At 37.2% G+C, this 18,141-nt stretch overlaps 1 protein-coding gene across 1 annotated transcript in view; it reads right to left on the bottom strand.

Moving 5' to 3' along the window:
- The window catches only part of MTREX (Mtr4 exosome RNA helicase), a 98,386-nt gene that overhangs the window by 12,590 nt on the left and 67,655 nt on the right, over window positions 1–18,141 (bottom strand). Inside the window, exons 19-23 of the mRNA XM_038401264.2 lie at window positions 13,837–13,965; window positions 8,126–8,236; window positions 6,704–6,892; window positions 5,346–5,509; window positions 3,634–3,739 (exon numbers count right to left, since the gene is read on the bottom strand). Of these exons, the coding sequence (XP_038257192.1) occupies window positions 3,634–3,739; window positions 5,346–5,509; window positions 6,704–6,892; window positions 8,126–8,236; window positions 13,837–13,965 (699 nt within the window). The remainder of the gene's footprint in view (window positions 1–3,633; window positions 3,740–5,345; window positions 5,510–6,703; window positions 6,893–8,125; window positions 8,237–13,836; window positions 13,966–18,141) is intronic.

Raw genomic sequence — 18,141 nt, 5'->3', positions numbered from 1 at the left:
ACCCCAGTTTGGGAACCACTGCTGTAGCTTAATCAAGAGCAAGAGTCTTCTGTGTCCTGCTTTGAGTCTGGATTCACTGCTGTAACTAACAGATTTTACGATCTATTATATGTTATCATGTGTTTTGTACTTAACTTTCTATTACACCTGAGCAATGGCTTACGTAGGCATCACTTCCATTACAGTAAATTATTAGCATCTGTGACTCTTCACTTCTTGAGTCAACATAGGTGCCACATTTTGCTATCCATCTGTAGCGATATCTTACATGAATGATTTTGTTAAAATATGTTCACAATACTAAGCATCACTACAGGAAAATACTTCAAATTTCTTCAAGTATCAGCTGCATATATAGTGAAGTATTTAGCACCCAGCATTAACAAACTGCACCACAGTTAAAGGAACTGGCTTTACTACTGTATGAATATTTATTTTGAATTTCAGAGGCCATAAGTCCTTGTCAACAATTCGTACTACGAAATGAATTAAAAATAACGTGTGATCTTGATACTTTTATGAAAGAGGCAATATTAAAATTCTAAGTCCATCCTATACAGTCATTACTATGACTTACCTCTAATCCTCCTAGTGAGGATTCCACCTCCCCATCCTCCCCCCAATACATAAAATTAGAGTAAAATTAGAAAACTTCTTTCAGTTCTAAATGGGGGAAGTCTTTTTGAAATTAGTATAATTTTATAAGCGAGTAAACACACAGATACTGTTTCTGACAAAAGTTATATTTACTCCTCTCTCATAAGAGATGTCTTCTTAAACACATCAAAAATCAAAATTTCCATGACTAGAACATTTTCTTTTATGTTGGAAAGCACAGAAACAGATGACTGAGCATTGCAGATTATGTCATTGACCTTTATTTATTTAATCAGAAGCTAGTATAATGGGGCATCCATGACATGCTGTGTGATTTAGAAAGTTTGGCAGGCAGAGGTTGGGTATTTCAAAGAGGTGACAAGATTCAGCTGTTATAAGAGGTGTATTTATATTTGAATCACATTTTAAAAGATGGCAAATGTGCCAGTACAAAAAGTTAAAAGGGTTAGGACCCTCCAGATTGCTATACATCTCAGGCTTTTAGATTTTATCTGAAAAACTTAATCTTTGTATTGTGTTTTCTGCAGCTCTATTGGTGTCCACAAGAGCGCAGATCAGGATTCTAGACTTATATGTAAAAGTCAGAAATACCCTGCAGTTTTCAGTAGTGGCCACCCTAATACAAGTTTTGCTGTAAATCTAAATTTTTTACCTATACTGGAACCACAGCAGTGTCTTGACAGTTTCCAATACAAGTATGATTTTTCCTCAAAACAGAGAGTACATGCTGATGTGCTGCTCCTCCATTGAACTCTTCACTCTAGCTTCTAGGGAGGGTGGATCGTACATGTGTGTCAGGCGTGAGGCTCTTCATTAACAGCCCCACTGCCTGGGGACCAGACAGCAACAGATTAGTCACCCCAAGGTGCTGAGAGTCCTGAATCGTCACGGTAATATTTTAATAAAATCATTCATATAAGACATGCTAACAGATATTTTCAATTCCAGTTTTTTCCAATTAAGGTGTTTTTTTTTTTTAATTATTTTTATTAAAGGAGTCCCTCTCCTGTGGGTTGAGATGTACAAGGGTAGAAGCTCTTTTCATGAGAGGGCCTGTAGACCTACTTGGAATTTTCTTGAGTACAGATCAAGTGCTTGGATTCTCAGTGTTAGCTAGGACCACATTAGGCATCTCCCTAAATGGACATACACCTGACAATTTTGAGGTATGTAGCACTGGCCTTATGGTTTATGTCAGTGTTTATGCCTCGCCAGTGAGCTTGCTGCCAGCCTCATGGAGTCCATGGATTCATCCTTGGCTTCAGTGGTGATGGTGGATATTTCCTTTACTATCAACTTGAATTTACCATGGTTCTAAAAGTTAAGGCTTTTTAGGTCACTGCACCAGAACATTATAGTTCTAGCAAAGTCTATGGCTGCCAATGAGTCTACAAGGGCTGCTGAAGACGTTTAAAAGTCCTACTTAGGGTGGCTTCTTTTAGACATTGTGGAGAGATCAGCCTTCCTGTGTGGTGTTCTAAGAAAAGCAGAAATTAAAACAGAGAAGCAAAGCAGGGAGCCCTAGAGAGTGGGAAAACCTTGGATGTGAGTAGTCATCATTCTGCATGTCTGAGTGAGTGAGAAGGAGGAGTTTTGCATGTATGCTGTCCCAGAAATTATCTTCATTAAAAAAACAACAAACAAACAACACACACACCAAGTCTCCCCCAAAATGAGCCACTTCCACAGAAACTCAGTTTATGTCATCCAGCATTCTTATTGGCTGATAACTGCCATCACCCCTGTCTCCATTGACACTGAAGTTGTAAGAACCTTCAGTATTCCTCGTGATACTCACAGAGATTAGACATAGGCAAAACCAATTGTAATTTGTATTCCAAATGCATGGTCTACCCACTTCCTTTATACTACTTGTTCCTATGTAATTCGAAATAGATTGTTATACTTTCCAGCCACACTCTGGGAGAAGCAGTAGTTCCTAAAATATAGTTTAAACCTTGTCCTGTAGCTTCAAATCATGACCAGGTACAATAACTCTGCCAGTATATTTCACCTCAGAGTCTTGTCTTTTTCAGATACGGTACCCATGGCGATAGGAACCTTGGAAGTACCCAAGTTAGATTTTGTCAAGGAATTGAAGCTGTTGCTCACGAAGAGTAAGCGAGTGTGTTAGTTAAAGCACTGCCATTCTAGGAGAGGGACGGAAGTGCTATTGTCAGAGAGAAGAGGGATTGGGGTGGATAATCAGCATGCCAAATTTTAGCAAAATTTGATTTTATCACAACTTGCCAAATACTTTTTTCTTTAGTTATAACAAAATTACCACCACAAGATGGTCCAAGAACCTTCCTGTACTTTCCTCTCATTCATTAATATCCTTTTAAAGACTGATTTATGCAAACAAAACAGACCACAATATTCCAGATGCAGCCTGACACTTTCCATAGGAGATACCATTATTTCTTTTCTTTGAAACTTATTTTCCTTTTCATACAACCTAATATGCTGCTAGACTCAGTTTGTGGAGCTGGGTTCTGCAATCATCATGGTATGGCTCATCACACAACTCAAAAACATTTAGTTGATTTTTTTTCAGTTGTATTTCACCATATTTATAATTGCCTAATTTTCTGGCAGTAAAAATTTACTTGATATTCCTCTCCTCGAGGATTTACTGTTATTAACTTCATGCCAATCAGCTTTGCATTTATCCTGCTGGGTTGATAATGATGCTTATGGTTTCAAAATTCACAATTGTCTTTGTAGTACCTTTAAGACTTTACCAGAAATGCAGGAAAGACAGTCTACTCCTAGTGAATACTGTGGCAGCTGTAGCAGAGGCAGGAGACTAGTCAATGCTTGACCTATAATTGGACCACGCAGCAACCCTCACTGATCTGTACTTCAGTAAAGTAGAAACCTGGAAATCTGATTTCAGTGTGGGTCTGGGGTTTATTGGAACATGAATTTAGTTGTTCTACTATAGCTTTGACAGAAACTATACTATAGCTTTTAGAGAAACAAACAAATTATGATTTCTGAAAAGTAACTCACATTCTCTTGAAATACAAAGCAGCTTAGTAATGCAGTTGCTTGTTCTGCAGATAAGTCATTGAAGAGCCCATTAAACATCATTTCTGTCAGGAGCAGTTCATCAGCACTATAAACGGAGAAAAACGAGAAGGAAGCTTAAGTAACAGACCTCTTAAAAGGAGTATTTCTAATTATATACATTTTGCATTATAAAGTACATTGTGTGCACAAGAGAATAGCTTTTTATTTTGACAGTTTACTGGAAAACTGAAAATTAATTTTGATTTGTGTGGGAATGGAAAGGAGAAGTGAGAAAAGAGGTTTCTGAAAAAAATCAAGTCCTTCTAAACCAAAAAAGCTTTATTTCAACCACAAAGAATCTCTTGCCAGTTTACAAGTGAATTGTTACAGCAGCAATGCCCAGTTTTAGTTATGACTTTGACAGCTAGACATAAAGGAGATTATACAGATCCAGAGAAAGGACAACAGAATAATAAAAGGGTTAGAACATTTGGTTTGTGATAAAGCCTTGAGAAACTGGGATTGCAGTTGTTGGAGAAGAGATGGTTAACAAGATACAATTTACATTTTCAAGATATTATAAGATATAGCAAACAGGTCAGCGTGCTTATAAAATCTAAAGCAAACCTGGTCATGAGCTATATAAAAAACTGATTTGCAGACAAATCATGAGTTTTCTTTGATTGGGCATCAGCTAAAATACTGCTGCACTTTTACTTCAGGCTTTTTCTAGGCAAAACTCAAATGAAGATCAAAAGATAAAAGCTCAATACAGAAAAGTAGACAATTAGCAAACAATTCCTAAATTACATGGAAGTATGGAGTTTCGTAAATTACTGACCAACTCTTGTTATGTACTGCTTAATTCTACTGTGTTATTTGATGTAATAAGATGCATCAGAATAGCAAGAAAGAATTAAGGCAACAATTTCATGGAGCAGACACAAAAACAGCATCTACTGTGGTGTTAAGTTTAAAAAAAAGAGAAGAATTACAACTTATTAGTGGTTATAGCCACTTGTACAAAACAAATCTGACAAATTTTCTGAGATATTGAAGTTTGATTTAATTGATACAGTTCCCATCTGAAGCTTTTTTGAAATACCAGTTCTAACATGGTACATGCCTAGTAAATGTATTACCTTATTATAAATTAAATTTATTGTTTTTCACACATATATTCCTGCAGCCTTTTGGCACCAATTAAATTATACTCTTCAGTAGCAACAATGAATGGACATTAGAATAACTGTTGCTATACCTAAGAGTTTATGGGCAATCTGGATTAATGAAATACAACTGGGCTACAGAAATTTAGGGGGCCCTAGTTGTCATGGCATAATGTATGATATTTGATACACTAAATATTACAGGAGACTAAGGTCCAGCCTTTGTAAAGACAAGCCATTGTCCTGACCTTTTAACAGATCATTTTCTTATCAGTTAAAATTTCCATTACATTTTATCTTTAGTTGTATTAGAATCTTATTGCTTTAACTATTATTCCTTTTTCTTTGGAAGGGATTAGAGAGAGTCACTGTTCTTTATAATACTCAGAAAATGTATTTTTAACATGTGCATTCCTATTAAAAGGTTTTTAAAAGTGGCCTCTATCACGCTGTAACTAGGATTAGAAATATAATATGTTATGCATCAGTTGGGCTCAGCAAGGCATATGTATGCATAACACTTCCATAGAAATCCTCAGTTACCTGCTGATTTCACAGGCAACTCGTCCTTTCATCTCTATGACATCAGAAGATGTGGCAAAACCCAATCTTCTCAATACACGTTTGCGGCACTTGAGCTCATCCATTTGTAAGACAGTTCTGGCTTTCTTTAGTTCTCGCTTTGCTGTTCTAATATCCACTGCAATCTGTGAACCCAAAAGTGTACATAAATGTTCAGACCCTGCATTCTTAACACAGACACTTAAGACAACTTCAGCAGAATACAAAGATAGAGATAGTTATATTTTAAAATGTGTACTTGCAATATGGCCTTCATCATCATAGTATATCTATATCTTTCCATAAAAGGATGGTAAATATTATCCCAATTTTACACATAGGGAATTGATGGACACACACACACACAAGGCAAATAACCTGGTGAAAGTCACACAAGAGTCTGTGGAAGAGCTGGGAATTCTGAGTCCCAGGCTAGGGCCTTCACCACAAGACCATCCAACAATAATCAAATACAAATAAACTAAGTCATAAAACTTGTAATTAACTGCTCCAATAGGATGACAGATGCCTTCTTGATGATAATTGTAGGGTAGGATAATCAGTTTCAAAACGAATCAATTAAAATCCTTTGATTCCAAGAGCTTTCCAACACTGCTGTCTCCAGCCCTCTTAGCACCACACAGTTAAGGAAGTCTAGACTGGAGGCCTAATTCTAGGCTAATTTACAATCAGAGCCAGACTCCGATATCCTAACTGGAGCTAAGCAGCACTTTAGTCCAACAGTCCTATTCATTTTAATGAGTATACTTACAGAAAAAGGGTGCTATTTCAGTATGAATAAGAATGGAAGAATTGGTCACTGAGTGACTTCTGTGGGATTACAATGAATATAAGGCAGAAGAGAATTTGTCCCAGTGTATGATTTCACTTATTTTGATGATCAAATATTTTATATGGATCAGTTTTTAAGCAGTCTTTTACACCATGCCTATCAATCTTTCTGGAATTGTTTTGGGAATAGTCTGAAAGTGTAGAAAAACTGGTCACTTTTAAGTATATCTGGCATATGTGAAAATGCATATTACTACTTAATTTTTCTTAATGACCAGGATTAGTGACAACTGAGCAGCCTTCTGGTCCATGTCAATTTTTCTTGAAAAAGGATTTATCTGATCAGCTTTGCTTACTTTCTATTAAATACTTCAAAAAGAGTAAAGCTTACTCCATGAAAACTCAGCCAGAGCTACTGAGATTCTGCAATATTGCTTTTTGGGCGGAGGGAGACTAACATTTCGTTTTCCAGATAAAATGCAATCAATGAGAGGTGCACAGTTATTGGCTGTGCCTTCAGCTAATTGCTGATATAGTCCATCCCTCACCTGTGCTTTTCTTTCACAAAGCTTATATACAGTCTCCAAACTGGAATCATTGTGAAGTGGATGTGAATACATCCTATGTTCAAAAGCCTCTATTTTTTGGATGACTTTTTTCAGTCCTTGGTCTTTGATGCCCATGTCATCAATGGGGTCCAATAATGGTACTCCATCAGGGAACCGCTTCTGTACTTCCTTCAACAAAAAGATTTAAAAATGCACTTTTTGGAATGCAGACATTAGTAGCAACATGAGATTTTATAGATTAAAATGTACATTTAAAGGACAGATTGAAAAACAAAAAAAATGGCACAAGCAGACTATTTAAGGCCGGGGTCTCAAACTCAATTTACCTTAGGGCCAGTGCCAGTCCTCAAATCCTCCCAGAGGGACAATAATGTCACTCATGCCGCCCAGAACCCGCCTCCCCAAACTCCACCCCCACCTATCTAAGGCTCTGGGAGGGAGCTTGGGTGAGGGAGGAGGTCTGGGGTAGGGGATTGGGGTACAGGCTCTGGGAGGGAGTTTCAGTGCAGAAGGGCTGAGAGGTTGAGCTCTTGGAGGTTTGGATGGGGGAGGGGATCTGGTGTGCAGGCTCTGGGCTGGGACTGGGGTGGGGGGTGCAGGAGGAGGGTGGGGTTGCAGGCTCTGGGAGGAAGTGGGGGGAGCGGTGAGGCTCTGGGAGGGAGTTTGGGGGCTGGGGTGTTGTGGGGAGACAGTGCAGGCCTGGGAGGCAGGTTAGGATGGGAGGGGGGTGTGGGTCGGGGGGGCAGAGCTTACCTGGGGCTCCAAGGTGGGGTGGGCTGGGGGGCCTCCGCGAGCTGCTGCCCCCAGGCACCATCCCCGCAGCTTCCCATTGGTCACAGGGGCGCTTGGGGTGGGGGCAGCCTTCAGAGGCACAGGGAGGGTATGGCAGACACACAGAGCGAGCAGGCAGAAGCTGCTCAACATCGCTGCGCTGCTGATGGTGGGCGGGGCCTCGGGCCATTGTAAATCGCCCAGGGAAAGCATGCGTTGGGGGACCACCCAGGGGCGGCAGGTGGGGCCACGGGAGAGACCCGACCCCAAAATTGCTGGAGCTCCAAGAGCCACATTGGGGAGGTTCTCGGGCTGCGGATGGCCTGCAGGCTGGGAGTTTGAGATTGCTAATTTAAGGGCTATAAGAAACTTGAATAAAACTTTCTTCTATGCTGAAACTAGGCACATTAGATTTCAGTTTTTAAAATAAATCAGGTAAGACATTTTGCTTGAAGGCAACCAATGTTTTACATGTATTCAGTTTCTAAAACACTAAATCTCAGATGACTGAAGACATGAAGCAAACCTGAATGTGAATGTAAGAAACAGTGTTCTCATGCCCTATTGTGTCTGGCTGTTTAGAGTATACTGCTTGTTTTGTTTTTTAAAATTCTTGTGGAAGTTATATACCTGTATAGATTTTAACACACTTTGCCTATTGTCGATGGGCCTCAGGTCTTTGGGTATGTAAAGTCGGACACTGCTGATAGCTGAGAGAAGATGAACCAAAACAGGAACCACCTGACAACAACAACAACAGAGTGTGGTAAATGATAAAGTAACAATACTGGAGATTTTTAGTGATGCCTTTCAATCATTGTAAAATTCATTTTTCATTAATTTCTAACTTATTAGCAGAAAGCAAGTTGTGATTTCTTTTGCAGATTACTCCAGAGCTGTAATAACTGTACATTGTACCTGGAACAGAATTAATAACGCATTTTAAAATGTTGACTAAAGAATTCTTCCTACCTGATTTTGTAACAGATTCTCTGACCACATGAAACTAACTGAACTGTTGTAGCATGCTCAAATTATAATTAACTGCATGATACCTCAGTGTTATGTCAGTTATTATTTTAGCAATAGTAGAAAAAGGCCCAGATTTTTAAAAAGTATTTAGGCTTGGCTTTGCTCAGCGTTGCAAGGCCTAACTGATTTAGGTGCCTAACTGATTTTCAAAAGGGTTTTAGGCACTTGGAATTTAGGCTAAATGGTTAAATCCCTTTTAAAAAAAGATTTATGCTCCTAAATCAGTTAGACATTGCAATGCTGAGCACAGCAAAGCCTGTGCACCTTTAAAAATCTGAACCAAAGTCCCTTATGAAAAACTGTACATAAAATAAAGCCTACTTAAAATTCAATCTGTTCCTATTTTGGAGTCTTGACTTTTAAACTTGCAAAACACTATATTCTATCATACAAATATGAATGTGTGCTATTTTACCTTTTTGAAACAAATGTTCTAAATATGCAAGTAAGATGAGAAATGTCTTGCTTACATAATAATTGAAAAGATCCAGCCCCTTTTTTCAAGGCTCAGTACCAAAAGTTAAAAGTATTAGTTGCTTGCATGTTTTTAGTCTTCTCTCTGTTTAGCACACCTTGCTTCATTCTATTTTAAATAGTTCAACCAACGTCTTTATAAATAACTTTCTTCTGGATCACTACTAAGCTTGAAAGGATTGGCTTTTTAATCAGTAAATGTCAGTAAATGCCAGTTTCACCACACACATGGATGAAAAATAACAAACAACAACAATTTAAAATGTACAAATAGGCAAGGAAAGAAAAAATGCTGCTTGAGAACTTATTAGAATTTGATTTAAGGATATATACTCTGTATTTTGACATGTGACATTGACAATGTGTGTTTTTATGGTTATAAAAAGCTTTTAAGTTTTTGAATCTCAACTTCTACCATCATTAAATAATTGCCTGACCCCTCCCCTATTATCTGACCCTCTCCATAATTTCCTGCAACTATGAAAATTTAAATATCAATAAAATTTGGAAAAAAGCTTAAAAATAATCAGATATTATCCACTGAAATTATAAAATAAAAATCAAAAATTCTGCCAAGCCTAATTAAATAGTGCTTTAAAAAACAGAGGTTAATATGTCCTTGAAAGTTTATAAAAAATAAACAGCACACTATACTGAACTGTAACCAAGTCCAGTTAGTCAGTAGTCTCATGCATTTGCAAAACTTCTTTCAAATTCTTCATACGTGATGTACAAGTACAACTACCAACATGCCTTGCTGAGTTAGTCTTCTAAGTCAACCCTGTTAATAGCTATCTTTTGTATAACATGATTTAAGATGGTTGTGCAGCATGAGGTGACAAACATCCATCTTTCACATTACTGTAAACACTTGTGATTGTTTTCAATGCAATACCTGAGAAAAGGGCATCCATATTTTAGCGTGTATATTCTCAACTTCTTTCATTACTTCTTTATACTCTGTTGCAATTTCCACTGCAATGTTTTTTAGTAATTCACTGATCAGAGAACTTTGAAGGCATGTCTATTAAGCAGTTAGAAATAATCTTACCATCATGCAAGTGACAAAGTTCAATGGGTATGACAGAAGCATGAAATATCATTAAGAAGTTATTATGAAGTATGTCTCATACACGTAATGGACATTATGCCTACTATTCAAAAGTTACTAGATATTAAGTAACCAAATCTTCAGAGAGTTTTGTGAGGCTGTTTCTGTTTCTGAAATCTGAATGCAACGATACCAGAGTGAGACATACTGTACACAAACTTTAGAAAAGTAACTTTAATACCTAAAATTCAGCAAACCTCTTGAACACATGCTTTGCTGAGCTGGGGCCTAAATTTGCATTATTCTCATCAGCAAGCACCAATAATTCCCAATCTAGAAGTGTGAAAATGTTGTTAATAAGCTAACTCTGAACATCGTACATCTGCATGCCATAATTCTATTTAGCAAATTGTGATATGCTTTTGTATTTCAGGGAAGAGTCTGTTATAGCAAAGTAGCAGCATAAAATTTTATTATGTAGAAAAATCATTAGAATTTGGCTTTATGGATTTTGAAGAAATTAGTTTACCAAAGCAATTTCTACAATGTCCATTACAATAGCTTTAAGGGCAAATAAGTAGGGATTCTATGTTTTACCACATAAGAAAAAAATGTTTTCTGTGTGCAACCAGATAGTTAAACCTAACATTCTACAAAACTCATTTACTCGTAATTTAATAAACGTCTCTGCAACTATTGGATTATTTTCCACAGTACATAGTAGTTTTTTTTAATATAAAAGGGCAAAAGTTAAAAAGTACTTCTTTTAAGTACATCAAATATAAAGCATGCAATGCAAGCTTAATTGGAAAAGGACTGAATCCTTGCACTTCAAAATAGGGTTGTGGCAGAACAACACAAAACAGATTTTGCAGGTTTTCAGATAGTTTTCAATATACAAACAACTATGATACTGCAGTCTTTTAAAATATCTTTCAAATTTCAGACTTAATTTCATATTAAAGTGAAGAACAGTTTGTGGGCAGATGCAGTCCCAATTTCCCCATAGTTTTCCCTCATGTTTTCTATCTGCCAGTGCACCTCAATGTTGAACTATAACTCCACTGAAACCCAAAAAAACTGAAGAGCAAAAAACAAACAAAACCCCTGCAAGAGTAAAATAACGCAGGCAGAAGTCCATCAGCAGAATGGGGGCTATCAAGTTTATTTCACTGAAAGCACCATGTATGATTACCTGCCTTCTGGGCAGGTGGCATATGCATGCATTTAGTGCAAGCCACTCATGTCCCTCAGAGACCAGGTATAGGCTTTTGAGCCAGAGTGGCTGAACTGGAGGAGCTAAGGGAGACAGAGAGGTCAACGGACGAGATTTTCCAGGGACACAGAGCTGTCCCTCTCCCAGTCTGAAAGCCCCTGTGCTGCTGAGGACGACGAAAGTTGTGGAGAAAGAGGACATCATAGCGTAGTGAAAGGAAACAATCCTATTATCCCTTCCAGATATCACGGTATTCTCTCATACTGAGGATACCCCTCCAGTGGAGGGACCCAAGTTATTTAAGAGAGACATTATAATAATGGGGGATTCGATTATTAGAAATATAGATAGTTGGGTTTGTGATGACCAGAAGAACCACAAAGTGAATTGTCTGCTGGGTGTGAAGGTTGTGAACCACTCAAATCATCTATTTAGATGTATGTGCAGAAGTCTAAAATCACAGAAACTGGTTGTAGAGGACGACTTTGGTTCGAGCGATCATAAGTTAATTTAGTTCAAACTAAATGGAAGGATAAGCAAAAATAGGTATGCAACTAGAGTCCATGATTTCAAAAGGGCAAACTTGAAAAAGTTAAGGGAATTAATTAGGGAAGGGGACTGGACTGAGGACCTCAAGGATCTGAATGTGGAGGAGGATTGGAATTACTTTAAGTCAAAGTTGCAGAAACTATCTGGAGCCTACATTCCAAGCAACAGGAAAAAATTGTAGGGAAGGGTTACAGACAAAACTGGATGAACAAGCATCTCAAACAGGGTATTAAGAGAGAGCAAAGAGCATTCAAGGAACAGAAGATGACCACCTTGCAGGATCTTAGAGCCCCAGGCTCCAGCCCAAGCTTGAATATCTATATTGTAATTAAACAGCCCTGCAATCCGAGCTTTACGAGCACAAGTCAGCTGGCATGGACTAATTGCATTGTAGACATACTCAAAAAACGCTGTCTTTGTAGACACACACAGATGTCCTATTACCCAACTGAGGAGTTGTAACATATCAGACTAATATTTATATTCTAATCTATTAGAATATACTGAATAAATTTTAAAAAATCTTGTCAAGAAGTCTGACACCAACACAACTGTCCCAACACCTTTGGAAGGAGACTTGTGATTCAGTAACTATTGTTGCCTTTAAAACAGGATTTCTATCACTTTTTAAAGTTTCTTGCTTAACTACCTCTTCCCAAGAGCTAACAGAAAGATAACTTTCAGAGTGGTAGCCGTGTTAGTCTGTGTCAGCAAAAAGAACAAGGAGTACTTGTGGCACCTTAGAGGCTAACAAATTAGTCAAATTAGAGACAAAACTGTTAATGATGCAGTAGTAAGAATTGCTGTTGATGTAAAAGATCCTGGTCTGGCAATCAAATAAGCACATGAGCATTCCTGAATACTAACAAGACAAACATGGAGGAATCAGAGTTAAATCTTCAGTTTAATCAGAATTTGTAGAATAAGGAGTCAACGACATAAAACATACAACAGGCTGAACTCTCACTTCTCCAACCTTGAGATTAAATGGTTGATATCATTTTATGGGGTTAAAAACTGCCAAGTCTGCTTGAAGCGTCATGTTTTCTATACAAATTTGCTACTATTTTCCTGAGTTGTGATTTTTATCTCAATCAGGCACTGCTTTTTATTATATTACAAAATGGAAAATGGCTATAAGTGTAAGTGTTTTAGACTGAAATGCTAAGTTAAAGTGAACTGGCAAGGCTCAGAGGCTCATAGAAAGAAGAAGAAAAATCATATTTAAATAAAAAAAAATATATGAGAAGATCATGATATTCAAAGATGAACAAGACCCACAAGATGAAATCAGTATGTGTAGAACTGTATGATCAAGTTAACTACAGTGCTTGTGATTTTCAAAGCAGTGTAGGGAGTTCAGTCACACATCTTTCATTACATTTAAAGGAAGATGTGCAGCTGCCCTTGAAAATTTCAACTAGATATCCTAGAGAAAGCAATGATACTTGTGCACCTAGAGGTGATATAATTCTTAGCACACTTCTAAAAATTATAAAGTACTTTGAAGAAGATTTAAGAGTCTTTCATCCAGGGATTTCAAAGCACTTACGACACATTAGCTACATCACACAACACTCCTTTGAGTTAAGTAACAGATATAGAGGAACCACTTTCTTCACCAATGAAAAGCAGCCTCCTAGCAGCTGTTTAAGAATGCAAAGCTACGTCAATCAATGCATGTCCCTTCACTTTCTTAGAGAATAATATTCCCCTCTTTTCTTAAGATTTGCAAAGGCTTTTATGATATACCCTGAAAGATGCTATATATCTTGGTAATCAATTATTTTTTGTCAACGTCTACATTTCTTGGTCAAGGTCCAGACTCCAGAGAAAAAAATATAATAATAATAAACAATAATACAAATATTCATACATACACACAGACAAAGATTTTGGGGTCTATTCAAAAACATCAGGCAAACCATGGGCCAAACCTGGACTGTCAATTGACTACCCCTGCTACATAGAATATGTTTTAACACTACTGATATTTGACAATGAAACTGAACTACAAACCTGCATCTCTCCTTTCTCATCAGGCTTTGCTGGCTTTGCAGCCTCAGTAGCAGAATTCTTCAAACTCTCTTTGCTGCAATGTAATAGGACTTCAACTACATATAATGGGTCCAGTTCACCAGAGTTAGGCTATTGTGGATAGAGACAGAAAAAGTCATCAATAGTAAATATCAATTCTTCAAATACTGGTAACAACAGAAAGGAAAATGGGAGTTCAATTGACATACAAAAATGTTGAGAGATACTGCCCCTAAACTTTAATAGTTCAGTACTTCGGTCCTGAAATCAATACTATAAATTAAGTATATTTTCATATACATGTCTCCCATGTGCACACACACATTATATAAAGGTTTTGCAATTTAATTACATCCACCAACCAAAACCTTTAGCCCCAACCAAAACCTGCCCTAGATGAAATTGCTTTCAAAGGAATGTTTTAGCAATGTCATCATTTCTCTACAGTGCAAGAACTACTAGTTGTTCCAAATACATATAGCCTTCTATAGTTCCTGACAGAAGGGGCTGAGAGTGGGAAGGGGCTCTTGACATCCATTTTGGAATCCAGATCTCCCAAATTCTTTACTTTCCCAAGCTTCTGCATCCCTTCTTCTGGTAGAGAACTGAACCCCATCTGATCCAGTCAATAATGGCACTCAGTTAGTCAGGAAGTGTCTGTTGCTCCACATGTGATGCACACACTCACCACTGGGTGAGAACACTACTATCTGAGAACTCCTAACTCTTGTTAGTCTGGGCATTGAGAGACCAGGCTTAGTCAACAAACCAGCATCACTCAGACTACAGCACAGAACACTTGATTGATACTACCAAGCAGCATTTATATTTAACGTTGCCGAGGGTTTTAACAAGAAAGTTATCTACAGGTTTGCAAGTCAGTATTTTCCCCCACCACAACAGAGGTCATTCAACAACAAATCTTTGCAGCATAAGAGCATTTATTTTGGGAGAGGGGACAAGGAAGGGAAATGATATCTTGTGCGCCGAGACTTCATGTGATTGTGTAAGTGGCACAAATATCTAGCTTATATTTGCACAGGACACAAGTCTGGTGTTTCAACAAAGTAAACATTCTTTAAACAGTGATAATCTTAATGCTCTAGTTTTCTTAAAAAATAATTACAACTTGTCTGGAACAATCTGCAGCAGTGTTGTTTGCTTGTAGTAGCACCGCACTGAAACATTTCCTTTTATTTGGCAGGAGAACCAAAGTATAGAATCACAGTAGAAGCTCCATTTTAAACTATAACGTACAACCTTTTTAAAGTACTAATCACAGACTAACATAAGATTTTACAAAAAACAATGTAATCAAGATCAGCTTTAAAAGAGTTTTGTATTGCTGTGATGAAAAGAAAAAAACATCAAGGGATTTCATTTTATAGGTACCTGAAGCAGAATGTAGGCAAATAACATTCTGTAAGAGATTTAGTGCTTTGTACACAATTTAATTGTAAACATAAAATATCAGGTTGCCCTGTCCCACAACTAAGTTGTTTCCCAATAATTTAAGTCTTCATTTGTGAAAAGATTGTTGCTCTTATATCTGTCCTATTTTGTGGCAGCTGTTTTAATTTAGATATACAAACCCCTTGTGACCACTGCCATCATCTGAACAATATTTGAAAATGAAATCCATGTGTGGTAAAGCAGAGTCTAGCCAAAACTTTTCAAAAGTGTGGTGCTTATTTGAACCTAGAACACACTAACATACATCAAGGAGATAAAATACATAACCTGGCCAGAGGGCTGAGTCACAGGACAGACCGACCACCACCAGACCAGAGTGGTTGTCAACCCGGGTACCAGGAAAAGAATGAAGCCCTGCCATTCCCTGCCTGGCCACTGGGTGACACCTGCAGTGAGCGATCCCCAATCTGAAGGCATTGCACAGTGTACTGGAAATAAAGCTTCTTAGCCAAAAATAACTACACTTTGATTTTATGAGCTCCAAAGCAAATTTCTACAGTTTGCTATATATTTATATTCTACAGCACATGGCATGCATAATTTTAGACAAATTCTTCTTGATATAGTAATTCATTAAAAAGATTATTTGAGCAAGAATAATTTGAACCTTGATTTTTAATGGAAACTTTAATCTGAAATTATACTGATATGATTGGGAAGTGAATATGAATTAAGAAAATTGACGACAACAAATTAAGCACCTGACTAATTATACCAGAAGGTGACTAGTATAATTAAACAAGTCAGATGCTTAATTTTCACATCAATTTGATAAATTAATAACAGTATACTCTTTATAGCTATTTTGCTATATTCCTGTTATAAAATTTGTATTTCATCTGCATGACATTTTATAGGATATTTCCAACAGTTCTCAGTGGCTGAGTATAACAATGTGCTACTTGGAACATCTATGAAGTGCTATGGAGGTGATTCCAATAGTTAGATGCAGGAAGGAAAGTGTAATAGATAAACACACAATGCTTCTGTAATGGAGACAGTCAAGAACAAAGTTCAGTTTGAAAGAAAAGTTTCAGCTTTTCAGGTCAAAGAAAAAAGACATGTCAGAGATTTGTGTTTGTATGCTGGAATCTTTAAGTTTTATGTTAGACCCCTAGGTTTCCCCTACTCCGCAGGAAATCACACAGAAGCCAAAATCATAAGGGGGTAACAGAGATCAAATAAGCCTCTCAATTAAACCCATTCCCCAAATCTTTGTTTTAGGATTTAGAGTAGAGTCTCTATATTCACTAATGAAGTACATTAAATCTAACACAATACTTATCTAGAATAAGAACATCAATCAACTTTCATACAGGGAGGAAACTGACTACTGAAGAAGCTGGTAGTATTAATGGTATTCATCAAGGATATTATTGTGGAAACAAACAGAAAGAACTGTTCCAGCTGAATTCTTATGACACAAGTGGAGGAAGGAGTTAGAACAAAACTTAAAGAAAATATCACTGTTGAAGAAACTGAGTATATATTAAAATGACAAATCTGTGAAAATTATTAGATGGATCAACATCTATATCCCAGAACAAACTCATAAGACAAGAGGCACAGTGGTTTTCACTACTATGTGTATTAAAGCAGTTGTTAATTATCTATTTCTAAAAGATCATTTGTCTTGCACTGGCCCACAGATAAAAAAAAATGGTCAAAGAAACTAGCTTTTCCATATGAATGCTAGGGGAGGAATAGTTCTAAGTCTATTCCATAATTTTCAGTATCTGTTATACTTTCCATTGAAGGATAAAATTAGCAGCTGTCACAATGGCTGAACTAAAAGTTGCTGTTCCAAGTGGAATTACCCTCTCCAGCACAGATCATTATTTCAATAGTAATATTAAAACCTAAAAGACTTGTAAAAGATTGAGATGGGCCAAATAGGAGGATTTTAAAAAATTACACACACACACACACACACACACACACACACACACACGACAGAGGTGGAAAGAAACACCTCAGAGTGACACAGAAGTTGGAAACATTAAAAAGAATGAGTGAAAAAAAAAATCTGTTTTACTGCTTGTCAAATGGTTCATAAAAAAGCAGTTTAAGAAACAGCATTTTAGTGTACAAAGGCTATTTTCCAGTCCACTTTCCTAACTCGAATGAGAATGGAATAAAAAAAATAAATACAAAAGGCAATGTTCAAAAGGACAAATAAAAGCTCCTCAAAGTTTTGTTTCTGCATCTACAAACTGCTGTCTTTTCTCTATTATTATTAAATATTTATATTATAGTAGCAACAAAAGGCCTCAGTAACAACTGAGACCACACTGTGCTGTGCAAAAAGAGAATCTTCCATACAAGTACAGTAGTTGGATCCTGATACTCATCCACCATAATTACAGCATCTCTATATTATATGGCCATTCCCATACTCAGCTACAGAAAATATTTTGAAACCTATTTTGAATGCAAAGATTAGAAATATCTCAGTGTCAAAAGTTTCTGAAATGAAGGTCCAAATATAAGACTGAGCTGTGCAAACACCATCTGCAAAAACAGATTTCCAAAGAGGTTACTTACCCTGCACAGGTTTCAGAGTAGCAGCCGTATTAGTCTGTATTCGCAAAAAGAAAAGGAGTACTTGTGGCACCTTAGAGACTAACAAATTTATTAGAGCGTAAGCTTTCGTGAGCTACAGTTCACTTCATCAGATGCATCCGATGAAGTGAGCTGTAGCTCACGAAAGCTTATGCTCTAATAAATTTGTTAGTCTCTAAGGTGCCACAAGTACTCCTTTTCTTTTTACCCTGCACAGTAATTGGAGTTCTTCGAGATGCATGTCCCCATGGA

This window comes from Dermochelys coriacea, chromosome 5, assembly GCF_009764565.3.
Source record: "Dermochelys coriacea isolate rDerCor1 chromosome 5, rDerCor1.pri.v4, whole genome shotgun sequence".
In the NCBI taxonomy this organism is placed as follows: domain Eukaryota; kingdom Metazoa; phylum Chordata; order Testudines; family Dermochelyidae; genus Dermochelys; species Dermochelys coriacea.
This window is presented reverse-complemented; position numbering and strand designations above follow the sequence as displayed.